This window comes from Leguminivora glycinivorella, chromosome 2 (genome assembly GCF_023078275.1).
Source record: "Leguminivora glycinivorella isolate SPB_JAAS2020 chromosome 2, LegGlyc_1.1, whole genome shotgun sequence".
NCBI classification, from domain to species: Eukaryota; Metazoa; Arthropoda; class Insecta; order Lepidoptera; family Tortricidae; genus Leguminivora; species Leguminivora glycinivorella.
The window spans coordinates 27612479-27626374 of NC_062972.1; the positions used below are offsets into that span (position 1 = coordinate 27612479).

General features: G+C 39.8%; 1 protein-coding gene across 1 annotated transcript in view; it reads right to left on the reverse strand.

The window, feature by feature from the left end:
* Nucleotides 1-5778, reverse strand: part of LOC125239188 (pikachurin) — a 98021-nt gene extending 92243 nt beyond the window's left edge. The window contains exons 1-2 of the mRNA XM_048146709.1: nucleotides 5757-5778; nucleotides 637-753 (exon numbers count right to left, since the gene is read on the reverse strand). Of these exons, the coding sequence (XP_048002666.1) occupies nucleotides 637-753; nucleotides 5757-5778 (139 nt within the window). The remainder of the gene's footprint in view (nucleotides 1-636; nucleotides 754-5756) is intronic.
* Nucleotides 5779-13896: the final 8118 nt, after the last annotated feature.

The window sequence follows — 13896 nt, forward strand, 5'->3', positions numbered from 1 at the left end:
ATACATTGTTTCATAAAGTATTTTTTTTTTATGAAATAAGCTGCTGGCAGAAAAAGTTGCTAGCCGGGAAAACGCTCTTAAATGTCGCCCTAACTAGCACTGACGATGAATACAAGTCTCCAAAGAAGTCATAGCTGATCACGGGTGCAGCACTCGAGCGCGCTAATACCAGGTTGACAGATGGTTGACGAATGAACATAATAATAATCTACTTTTGGACGTAACTAACTTGTATTGTAAAATAAAATCTATGAAATTAAAATGTATGAAGTTAGAATGTTAGAAAATGTATAATACCTATTCTTCCAAAAAGGCAATTCTAATAACCAATCTAAAGTCTGGGGTCAGAGCACATAAACATACCAAGGCAGCCGTCAACGCACAGCCTAAAACCCGGCCATGAAACTCTCGACAGAGCTGCCAACACAGCATCCCAGAGCCTAGAACAACGTTCACTGGTGCTCCGAACACTACGAAGTTCAGGAAACTCACCGAGACATCCGTAGCCGTCTACAGGCAGCACGAACCCCGACACACAGCAACAATGCGTATTTAAATGCATAGTTGCTAGCATGGGTTCTCAACCTGCTACTACCTAGAATGTTCGCTGGGTGCTCCAAGACTGAGGACACTCACCGAGACAGCCGTAGCCGTCTACATGCAGCACGAAGCCGGGTGCACAGCCGCACTCGAACGTGCCGTCGTGGAGCTCGCGGCAGAGCTGCTCGCACGGACTGCCTGAGCCGCACCGACCTGTAAAAATACAATCAGTTAGCAAAAAACAAATAGAATATTATAAAAAGCTTTGCTCCCAGGATGTAAAGACATGTAAGGCTAAATGGCAAACCGGATGGCGCAAATAAATTGTATGGTTGGAACTTATTTTGACACGACCGCGGAGCGAATCTTACGCTCGACTTTCTTCACTCCGTACCATGATCATGGGTGATCGTCAAGGCATGACCTTCATTCGATTAAGGGCCGGTTGCATCAAACCGTCTGTCATCGTTAAAGCATTCGTTAAATTTTATTGTATGGAAAGTTTCATAGACGTCTGCTGCGTGACGATGATGTGTCTGTCAAATGTAGTTGATGCAACTGGCCCTTAATGTTTAGTGAACTGCCAAATTAGAATCCGTCTCTTAATTTTTACTTAGTCCAAATTACTGCCGTATTCAAACAATGCTTCTAAGATTGTGAGTAAGATGTCACTACGATATTATACTGTCAGTGTCAAAAGTGACGATTCTTTAAACGAATACGGCATATCCGATCTATGTCGTATCAAGATCTAATTAAAATTCGACGTATTCAAATATTACATCAAACATTTAATATCTGCTGAGAATGAGCTATTTTATTTAATAAGTGTCAAAATTCGCCCACTTTATCCAATGATACGTGATGTTGTCAGGGATCAATAATCTGTTAATTTACTTAATTATCCTAAATTCCAAGTTTGTAATTTTACTTCAATTTAACACAACAGGCTTTTAAAGTGGCTGAGATCGTTTCGAAATTACGGCAAGCTTCTAGGAACCAATGTAGGCTCAAAGTCGAACAGCGTTTCTTTTAAATGAACTAAATTCCTTTGCTGAACTGTTCAACTCGATATCCTACAGCAATGCTTTAGAAAAGAATAAAAGCGAACAATAAAGAATAACGCAACATCTTCTGTACCACTTTTCCTTTCCCAACGTGTGTCATTATCTCAAAAGAGCTGAAAATGTTGACGAAACAACTTTGTAACGGCGCCAAGCTTTTTACAGTTCAAGAATTACGGGTAGACTTTAGTACGCTAGGGATAAAAGTGAATTTAGTATGCTGTTGAGTTTAGACTCGGTAAGGTGTGGTGGCAAATAAATTGTTAAGTGTGTAGTTAGGGCGCGTCGCTTATGTAAGGTGAGATCAATGAGAATGTGACTTTTTTATTTATTTACTGTGTACGAATGACACCTAGGGGTAGGGGGCGCAGTTCTGATTACAGTATGATATGAAGTGTTTTGGACTTTGGGATTTATAATGGATATCATTACGATTCGATAGTTTTTAATATATATAACTTGAAGCTGTTACAACAATTTATCGACTGCAGTTATGTTGCAGCTCACTTTACGCCACGCCATCGCCACATGTTTTGATCACTTGTTGGTATCGTATTGAACAGATTTTTGCAAACGTTTGTGACGTTAAAGGTTCTTTCTGGACTTTGGAATCAATTATACCGGAGGTACGCTTCAAATATATGTAAAATTATCGTGATTGTTGCAGTGTGCAAACTATTATTTCAGTAGATTGATGCCACATCGCGCCACATGAAGCTTCCCACCCGTGAGAGTCCGGGCCAGCGAGCGCGTTGATTCCATTAAAAGCTCGAACGATGGAGCGAGCCAGGAGCTTTTAACGAAATTCTATGTACCTACAAGTATAAGCGGTACGAGAAAGGTGTGAAATTTTACTCGATCACATGAAAATATTGTAAATGACTAGCTCTGATATCGACTGATTCTCATATATACTGATGTATTATATTACCTTAGTGAATGTTATTTGACTGTGCGGAGTATTATTGCAGTAGATTGCTACTATACCGTGCCACATGGGGTTACCCACCCGTGAGAGTCCGGGCCAGCGAGCGCGTTGATTCCATTAAAAGCCCGAGCTATGGAGCGAGCCGGGAGCTATAACGAAATGCAATAAGCGGGTCGGGAGAGGTGTGATATTCTACTCGATCATAAAATATGTCAATTTTGTCAATATTTCTTTGTCTTCATCTTAATTTTAACCATTACTGCGGTAGAAGTACCTATATTTAATATTCTCCTCTACTAACAATGTATAGGTACAAAAAATACAAATACTAAATTCTTTATTCATATGGTACCTATACTTATATAAGACGTGTACGAAAGTTGTTGCAGGTACATAATGTATACTAGACTAACATGAAATGCCATTTGCCACGGTGTGGGCGCCCTAAATCATACAGCAATTTAGACACCACTTGTTAACCTTTTTTCAGAGCGCTTTTTGCGTGGGACAATATTGCATTTTCCGATCCCTCAGCATGGTAGGTAGCAGAAAATCTCCGACGCTTGTGTTAAGGGAAGTTAAGGTTAGTTAACCAACTTGGAGCTGACTAAATACAGTTTAAGGGCCGGTTGCATCAACAAAGTTAACAGACACATCAACGTTACGCAGCGGAAGTCTAATGGAAATTCCGATAAAAAAATAGTCGGACGCTAAATTCGGTAATAGACGCTTTGGTGCAACCGAACCAAACCCTGTATAAGCGGTTAACTCTCAGTTGGCTGATGCTGGAACACGCACCCAGGCGCGAGGAGCGGTTTTACCCTTACGTTGTCGACCTACCATTCATTCGAGCGAAGAGGTTTGCCTCTTCTTTCCTAATGCGAACTGCTAAGGAATCATCTGTATTCCCGGTCGAATACAATCTCGGTGAATTCAAGTCTAGAGTGAATAGGTTATTACTGAACCAGTGAGCTAGAACTTCGGCGTTGTCGTCACTTTCCATCAGGTCAGGTGCGACTAAGGTCACACCTAAGGCAAGGTAAGGACTGGCCATTTAATAATTAAAAAAAACTCTGAGAGAATTCCCGACTGCAATTCATAAGTTATGGGAATCGCGTGAAATGTATACATATTGCGCGCCGGCCCGACATACATAGAAGGATTTCTCCATTATCACTTGTCTATTTAATAGCCTCCCATAAAAACTAAACGACATATTTATACAAACTACAACGAGGTCAGTGGTACTAGGTAAAAGCATTATTGGATGTGAAACCATCGGAGAGCGCTCGTGAATGTTTTAATGCCTTTGAAGTACGCCCGAGTGCGCGCGATGTGCAATGTTTCATCACGATTCGATCCGCTACCTCTGATTAAAATGATGAAAATATGGAACCGGGGCGGCATAGAGCTTTAGGTGCATATCACATCAGATTCGATAGCACGGTGTCCCGAGTTTTATAGCGAGACAACTTTAAATTCGGAACTTGCAAATCTGGCAGGCACTTACAAAGGGTGCGATAGCACAGTAAAATATAGAGTACTATCGTACAGTATGGCCACTCCCGCTCCCCGCTGAAAGTGCCGCCCAGCCACTCTCGGTTACCTCACAGTTTCCGCCTGTCAAAAACGCGACCAGTCGACGAACGAGAGGTTGTTTGGAGACCGACGCCGAGGGCTTTAATAACTCGAGTCTGCCGCCAGTGATATGTACTCGTACACACAATGTTTTTCATCACACTCGCGAAGTAATAACCAAAATGTAAACTAAATGTATTAAAATACCTACGCTGACATTTTGAACATTCATCCGTCATCCTGTAATTTTTGACAGGTCGAGGAAGGCACCAGCTAGGTATTCACTTTACTATGGCGCTAGGGCGGTAAAATAGCTCATTACGTATTACTGGAATGTAATAACTAATAACACCGTTTACGAGCGAATGGGATGAAAAATATTAATAAATAATATAAATAAATAAATAAATATTATAGGACATTCTTACACAGATTGACTGAGTCCCACGCGGTAAGCTCAAGAAGCCTTGTGTTGTGGGTACTCAGACAACGATATATATAATATATAAATACTTATATACTTACTTAGAAAACATCCATGACTCAGGAATCAGGAACAAATATCTGTGCTCATCACACAAATAAATGCCCTTACCGGGATTCGAACCCGGGACCGCGGCGTAGCAGGCAGGGTCACTACCGACTGCGCCAGACCGGTCGTCAAATAGAAAGTCTAACATGCTACTAGTATATGTATTATGTGGGTATAGATATTGTAATCAAGTTCAAACTAGGTACAGACAGCTTCATTACCGTCGCGGTGACAGTTGACAGGATAATCGCGTTGATATACGAGCTGTCAGCACGACGCTTCTATTACTCTGTCTCGTGGCGCCATCTTACTGAAAATTAATTGCCATTTCGTTTGGAGGTTGGCGACCTTCAGGTGTTTGTTGTGACGTGACGTGACAAAGGTTCATGGTAGAAAATCCAAAAGTAAAATATAACTGGCAATATGATGCATCGTTTGTTATTTTTGCGCAATCAACAGTTGCTAAAAATGCTATTATAAGTACTTAACACATTTTTTGTAGGGCTCTGGATATTCGGTACTACCCGCCGATCCGTGCGCCCGGCCCCTTAGCCCCGGCGGTGCTAAGCGTCCGAACTACCCGAACCCGCCGAAGTCCGTTCCCGTGTAGTGCCGTTCGCGCGTGTAGTGCCGAATGCGCGTTCGGGGCCGGACGGCCGGACGCACGGACTTCGGCACCGTTCGGGTATTGAACACACGAGGCGGCCGGCGGACCGATCGACTTATTGCCGTGCCGGTTTGTATTTAAAAAATAGGTGAAATTTAATAATTTAGCGAACGAATACGAATTGGTTTTATACATACTCGTTTTATTTGAATCAATAACGTGTTAACTATATTTTTTGCACTTGTTCCCGTTACGTTATAGGCTACTCGTACAGATTAGATAATAATTATGATTATATGTATTCAATACAAATATTACAAACGTATTCCATATAGGTCCATAATTCGCCAGGAACACTAGTCTACTGTTTTTTTTTTCAATAAAGTTGCTTAATACAATTGCGAAAAGTAGAGTTTAATGGACTTTATTTGTCTCTAGGTTAACTAATAGAAGTCTAAACAGGGTATTGGTTTGTGTGAAAAATACTATATTAGTTCTATTACTTACTTGATTGTTTTATGATATTCATGGTGCCTTACTAACTATCTATAGGGACCATACCACCTATAGGTACTTACTACATATATGTACACATGTTGACAAATATACTTCAAAATATTGTCTTCGGTTACCGCGACAGTTACTCATGCAATTTATTATAGTTATATCTATGTCTCATAGTTTTAAAATAAATAAATAAATATTGGGGACATTACACAGATCGACTTAGCCCCAAACTAAGCAAAGCGTGTACTATGGGTGCTAAGCGACGATATTACATACATACTTAAATAGATAAATACATAACTATGGAAACGGATTATATCACGTATACTGAATTTACAATTCACCCCGACGTTTCGAACACTTTACAGCGTCCGTGGTCAACGGGTGATACCCATAATTAATTGTAAATTCATTACTTATAGGCGATATAATCCATTTTATTTCATAAATATCCTTCAAATTAAGGAAATTTATTTGAACTATCCAGTTATTAGTTTTTATCTAAAAAGTTAGTAGAATTAACGTCGCATGAGAAGACAAAGGTAATAATGACTTGTGGGCGGCACAATAACCAATACCCGTGGTGATTTTTTTTTACTGATAATAATGACACTCAAACCTCACACCCGGCGCATCCCTTTGACATGGACAAACCTTTTGTTTGAAAAGTTCTAGATGTAGCCGCGCTGTTTTACAAATACCTAGTTAAGAATGGTATTTTTTTTGTTATTTTGGAGTGAGCCACTTTGAAGTGAATATGTATCCATAGTCCTTGTTCTTAACTTGAGCTAGTCGGATAGGGTGTGACAAAAAGCATGAGACTTGACATGTATATAGATAACTTGCAAACACTTAACAGAAAAAAATAAAAGTACGCAGACGCCGAGGTGTCAATGTTTCCCCTCTTTTCCCTCATTTTTATATCACTATTTTCAGTTTTTTTATATTGTCATGAAAACCGTGAAAGCTATAATCACAATATTTAGAAAAAGTATATTCTCCATAAAATTTTCTTCAATACTGTCTGTTAAGGTATAGCTTTAACTCATCATTTTAAAATTATGCTTAAGTCCCCCGCATAATATTTGTGTTTAACTACTAGTGGGATGAGTAGGGGTAGCACTACCGTCTGTTAGTAATATACTTTAAATGGAAATATTGTAGAGAATTTCATGGTACTTCTGCTAAACATCTTTCTGGTAAGTACCTACTCGTAATATTTACTTACCAAAACCTTTAATACCTACCTTTAATAGTTTTCGTGAAAATTTAAAAAGCTAAAAATAGGAGATAATAGTGGGGGAAGAGATTGACTCCTCAGCGTGTTTCTACTTCTATTTATCCTTATGAACGTCAAAGCTATGTGCATACCAACTTTCATGCTTTCTCATTTAGGCCACTGAAAACGCTTGCCCTGATATATAATTAATAATGCCGAAAATGGAAAACATGGAAAAAATCGAGTAGTTAAAATTTGTCCCCCAGTCACAATTGCTCCGCTGTCCCTTTCTCATTTTAGTTATTAAGGTTTTATCATTTTTGGTTCTCATATTCGCTTGAACCAAGAACGCGAACGATCATCAAGCATCACTATAGGTCGAGAACGGATCGGACCCGCGGGTTTTTAGAGTCCGTCGATCCGGACGCACGGACTACACGGGTACCCGGACCTTAATTACACGGTCCCTAATTACCCGTTCCAAACGGGCCAGAAATCCGGATTCGTGTAACACGGGAACGGATACCCGGCAACGGGTACACGAAACACGGACGCGACCGGGAGCCCTAATTCTGTCTTTCTTTTCAGTCTACGTGCTCCATTTTCTCAAATAATAATACGCTACATATCTATAGAACACTACTATTATCACATTACACGAAATGAAATTAGCAACATGAGATTCACCGGTTCTCAAACTTTATGTAGGTACCAAAATTAAGTATAATTATTTTATTTTTAATTCCTAAACTGCACAAAAGGTTTAAGTAGATTACCCCATTCAAACGGCGAACTTAATGCTACAAAGGCATTTTCAATAACTTAACCAGTGTCGTTATCAATAAATTTTAGTAGGTACCTATTAATTTCTACTGCATTGATGTCTCATTTCATAGTTAGTCTTAGTTTATAGGTTTCCATATTTAGTTTTTAATCACCTACTAAAGTTCGTAGGCATTTCCAACAACAACAAATAAAAAAAAAGAATGAAAAAAAAAAACGATTGACCGATAAAATGGAGTTCCAGTCAAGCGCAAAGCATACTTGTGGCGAACACTAGCGGGCAATGAACCAATAAGCAAACCGCGCCAAGCGGTTAGGGCAGGGCCGGAAATTCATGGCTTTTCTCTGCCTTTTAAAAACCTTTTCCGAATGCGATTTCGACCGAAAAAGTTTTTTTTGAATGTATGCTTGTAACGTGTGCGGGTGAGTAATTGAGTGAGGTGTTTAGATTGCGGTTTGACGGATTTGGGTTATTTCCATTAGTTTTCGTCTAAGTAGGCCGTGTGAATGAAGGTTGGATATGGATATTCAATATGTACTTATAAGTATTCATGTTTTCTTTACCTATTCACGAAAAAAAAACAATTTTGATTTTATTTATTCAGAGACTATTAACTGAGATGTTGAAACAAATAAAGGTGTGAAGTTGCAAGTTGGGGTACAAACCACAGGTACAAACTCTAGCTTAGGCTAAAAAAAACTTAGAAGGTCTGGTTACAATAATAACGGAGGATAGTTGGCATGCTTGGATTGGATCATGATCACCCGCAGGTTGCTCACCTTGTCGTGGTGGAGGGGCTTAGTAACCGTGGCTTGGTCACCCACGGTGAAGCGAAGAGGCAACCAGGGCCGGCTTGTTGCTGGGCGAGCTGGCCCAAGGAGGATGCTCCAAGTGGGCTTCATAAGCCCGCTTGTGACGCATTGGTGGAGGACCGTCGAGAAAGAGGAGTGTCAGTATTGCGGTGAACCGTTCTCCCTGTCCTCGGCGGCCGAGGTGGGATCGCAGGGGAAGAGGCCTGTTGGTATAACGGTGCGCCACTCTGCGAACTCGGCGGGGCCGTTCCGCTGTGGCGGCGTTGGTGGGGCTGCAGAGGAAGAGGAGTGTCGGTGTTACGGTCTGCCGTTCTCCCTGTCCTCTGCAGCCGAGTTGTGGTGCGCGACAGGAGTGACAGGACCATAGACCTAATCTGTCGCCGGGTACCGGAGAATTTTCTGGCACCCGTGACTTCCTTGTGGCGGACTCGGGGGGGTCCACCACATATACAAGATGGAAGTCGAGGAGGAAGGCACGTCAAAATATGGCGTGGCTACCGCCGGTGTGGTTGTGGATAAATAATAAATAAATATTGGGGGACACCTTACACAGATCAACTTAGCCTCAAACTAAGCAAAGCTTGTACTATGGGTGCTAAGCGACGATATACATACTTAAATAGATAAATACATACTTATATACATAGAAAACATCCATGACTCAGGAAAAAATATCTGTGCTCATCACACAAATAAATGCCCTTACCGGGATTCGAACCTGGGACCGCGGACAGGGTCACTACCGTACCGACTGAGCCAGACCGGTCGTCTCATCTAATTAATGGGTAATAAGAAAGCTGTTCCCATAACCACACCATAAAGGCGGCGAGGCGGCATGGGGGTTTTTTAGTGGGTATACCGTGGGCCTCATTAGCCTAGACGGGAGTCCCACATAACCACTCGGGTCACTGCGTCAGAAGGTACACATCACATTATCATGGGTGATTTTAACACAGATCTTTTAAAAAATAATTTCCGAACACGTAATTTGCTGTCCATACTAGATTCCGCGGCACTTTCTGTTCTCCCATTAAAACCAACACACAGTAATATCGACACGTCAGACTCCTGGTTGGATCTTATTCTTACATCATCCACTGACCATGTGAGTAAATTGGGACAGCTATTAGCTCCAGGTTTTTCTCGACACGATCTTATTTTTGTTTGTTACAAAGTACGACCTCCTAAATCACAAGCAATTAGTATTAAATTACGGAGCTTTGCACGGTTGGACACAGAGGCACTTTTGCGAGACGCGCGTGCAATTGACTGGGTACCCACACTAATGACTTCAAATGTTGACGAGGCGGTATGTGCACTTAACACGGCTGTCTTAAAACTGTTTGACACTCATGCGCCCGTTCGTGATGTCAAACTAAAACGCCCGCCTGCGCCTTGGATTACCCACGCACCCGGGTGGTATGCGGAATGCATTTTCCCCCAACAAAAAAAAAAGGATCATGATCACTTTCAGATTTTACTGTAAGTATGTACTCGTAACTATGAGAATCAGGTACCTAAGGAACTAAGGAAGTTATTGAAGGATGTCTGATAAAACATAAGAATTATATTACATTGAATCCAAAGCTCAGTTATAAGTAAAAAGCACTTAAAACTCATAATCTGAGTATTTCACGTTACCAGGTGCCCATCCCTAGATCACCCCCACCCATATGGGGGTAGGAGCCTAGGGGGCAGTCTGTAAAGTGGGGACTTGTATGCTCTGGAGCCGAGTTAAGTGCCTGGCTTACCTTCTGCAACGCTGTCGATGATGTTCTTAGTTAGATGTACGACACTTTTGCATAGTACAATGTGAAAAGTATGACGATTAGGTACAGATCCTGCAGAATAGTTTCGTTTCATCTTAGTTGGTTATGTGGAATGGTATGCACTTTTATTGAGATGTGTGAAGTAGAGTTAAAGTGGCCGTCAATAGAATTTGTGAACAATGTAAACAAATCTTGTAGTCAAAATATCTTTAATTTCCATTTTAACTCATCAGATACTGGCAAAATCCATGTGTTATTGAATAAATTCATATCACATTATGATCCTAATAGTGTTTAATTTAATGTATCTAGGTACATATAATAAGTTTTAACCAGTGTGTAAAAGCCACACGATAAATAAATAATCCTCAACCTTTAAAATAATAAAATTGTGGTAGAATATTGATATTTTGTAGAATGGTTTGTTTACATTGTTGTCAATTTTTATTGGCGGCGATTTTAGACGAAGTTAACGAAAGGAACGTTGTGACAGGATATTATGCAAGAAACACAGTCAGAATTACTTTGCTATGTTCTAATTTCTCTTGATACTTAATTTGAAATATGACTACTTAGGCCTACTTAAAGCTAACTCCTTCCGAATGCCTACCATTACCATATGAGTATAATTTTCTTGGTTGATTGACATAAAGTTTGCCAAACTAATCCGATGTTTAATTGTAAGTTTCTAATGCAACGGAATCCATTGAGTAAAATCCTAATTCTCAATAGTCAATGTCACTGTTCTCCTGCACAAATCAGTTAGAGAAATGTTAAAGCTATTTATTATAATGCCCTACTGTTTTGTTTCTACTATGACTTTTGTCAAACACTTGAACAGTAGCGTGGCCTTATTGAATGAGAGTTTAAAATACTTTATGAATATGGAGCTCGCTTAAAAGGAAGGTAATCCAATTTTGTTCATGATAGGATGACGAAGGTAATGTTTATCGTACACTTTAGCTTTTTATATACTTACCTAATAATATATTCAAGTTGCGTCAGATTTTATCTTTTTTGTGGATCTATTTGCTACTCTGTACCTATGATGGCTATGGGGTACTGACAATGAGATTTACCTACTTATTTATTACAAGTTTCATTACCTAGTATAATAAGAGTCAGTTGACTCAGTTGCCAACTTATCCTGACTCCACAACGAGCTAAGTGCGTTTTCACATGATCTGATCCAATATCGGATGTATAGGACTGATGTAAAAAGATGTGGGTGTGTTTTGTAAAACGTCCCATTTAGATTTCCTTGTATCTTTAAATGAATAAACTGACAAAGCGGCTTTATAGCAATCGACAAAATGGGACGTTTTCCGGTGCACAACTGCACACTCACAAATGTAAGCCGCCATCTTTGATTTTTGCCTTTGAAATCCTTCCTACATCCGATAGGTATGAGATCGGATAATGTGAAAACGCCCCAACTAAGTTCGCTTTCAAAAAATCCTTACGAGCTCTCTTTGCTAGCAGAATGAAAAACTCTTAGTTTCACTAATGTCTAAGTAGAGAATGCCTTAAAGCATTACGCTAAACGCACTGTCTAGGAAACGCGGCCTCGAACAGCGGGTCCTGCGTCGGCAACGCGTGCGCCGCCGCCAGCAGCGCCAGCACGAGCGGCCACCGCATCGCGCTACATGCCATCACCGGCCATCTCCGTCGATATCTGAAATAGACATACAATCAATTAATATTTCTTATTCGACAATGGCTATCAGACCCTCTGGCACTCTAGTCTATACTTGAAGTCGCGCTTGATGCATGTACGTACGCGACAAGGCAAGTTGTGCTCAAGGGTCTGATATCACAAAGGCGTCAGAATTGAATCGAATATTATAATTGTATGTTTCGGTATATTTGACGTTTACGCTCTCACAGTATGTTTGAAGCTGACTGTACGCGGACCACGGAAGTGTCATATAAATTTATGGGAACGTAAATAATTAGTTGTATTTCATTTTTTACTTATTTGATTTAAGTAGATTGTTTAAATAAAAATGAATAAACATTTGGTTGGTTATTGGGAACTTGGCAGAAGTAAAATTACTCTGCCTGTTCACCAATTTTCTATTATAGGTAGGTATGTATGTATTCATAAAATAAAATATTGATGGGTAGGTATGTCACTTTGATTTGTAGCTACTAGTACCTACAGATACTAGTCTAATACAAGAAGAAACGGAATCAAGAATTATTAGATTACCTACACAATATTGAACGTATTTTCAAGAAGTGGTTCGGAATATTCCTTTGTGATTCGTTGATCAGAAGTTCAACGATCTCATAAAACATTAAGAACAAAGCACTTTAGTAAAAACATTGGAAAATATAGTAAAATAATCCAACAATTCAATTGAAACTGACGTTGTCTTTTAATCCCCAGACTCCATTATGAGACGCCTTTCTTTGTCACATTTTCGTAACGAGATGGAAAATTTTAATGATAAAAGTCAGTGAGTTAGCGATAAAGGGTAGATTCTAGTTTCAGGCGCTAATGAGTGGTCCGGATCCGGATATAATACCGTTAGTGGAGTACGATCGCTTGTCGCTTTGACACTATAATGAGCTAGATAAGTATAAAAGGCAGTGTTATTTCCATTTGCAAAATTTTCCGCAAAATCCTATATTTTGGGCAACAGTGCTGGAATCCCGACTACAATACTAAACTAACCTAACCACAAATTTTAAAAAAAATTAGAAAACCCCGACATAGTGGACCGATTTTCATGAAACATGGCTAAGAGCACTCCCGACTAACTCAGCTTTCAAACAAAAAAAACTAAATCTAAATCGGTTCATCCGTTTGGGAGCTATGATGCCACAGACAGACAGACAGACAAACAGACAGACACGTCAGACTTATAACACCCCGTCGTTTTATGGTTGTAGCTTTACCTAATACACCTACTCCTTTTGTGAATCTTTATTACCTAATATCGAAATATTTTTTGATTAAAATAGACTATTCATCTTCAAAAGCATCTCTAAATAGTAGTCAAATATTTATTTTATGTATGTAAAGCTTGTACAGAAACGAATGAGATCCCACCTTTTAGCTTTTATGCTAGTCGCAAAGTTTATTTTTTAACCTTTTCGAGTTTTTCCAATACAGGGTCACAACGAATGCTATAACACGCAGGCAAGGTCCGTCCGACCCTTTACTTAAATCGTCTCTAGCTCGACTACACTTACTTTTTATTTGGTATGTACCGACGGTTCGACCGTACGTGACGGCTTGCGTTTGATGTGACAACGGGGCCTAATAGCCTTTAGGAAAAGATTTTGCTGCTAGATTTTCGCAAGAAAAAATATTAGGGTGTAGTTTTACTTTACCCATTGTTCCCTGAAAGTTTGAATAACGCTGACTTGGGTACGTTCAGATTTAGTACATGCAATGACGTTTATGGAACGTTTTAAACTTTTTAATGCTTATTACGTTCACGTTTTAATGGTTGTGAGAAATTAAACGCGAAAATACGACTGCCACAAGTCATAAATGTCAATGTCACAAACAATATGGAAGTTGAAAATAATTGTTACCATTCTT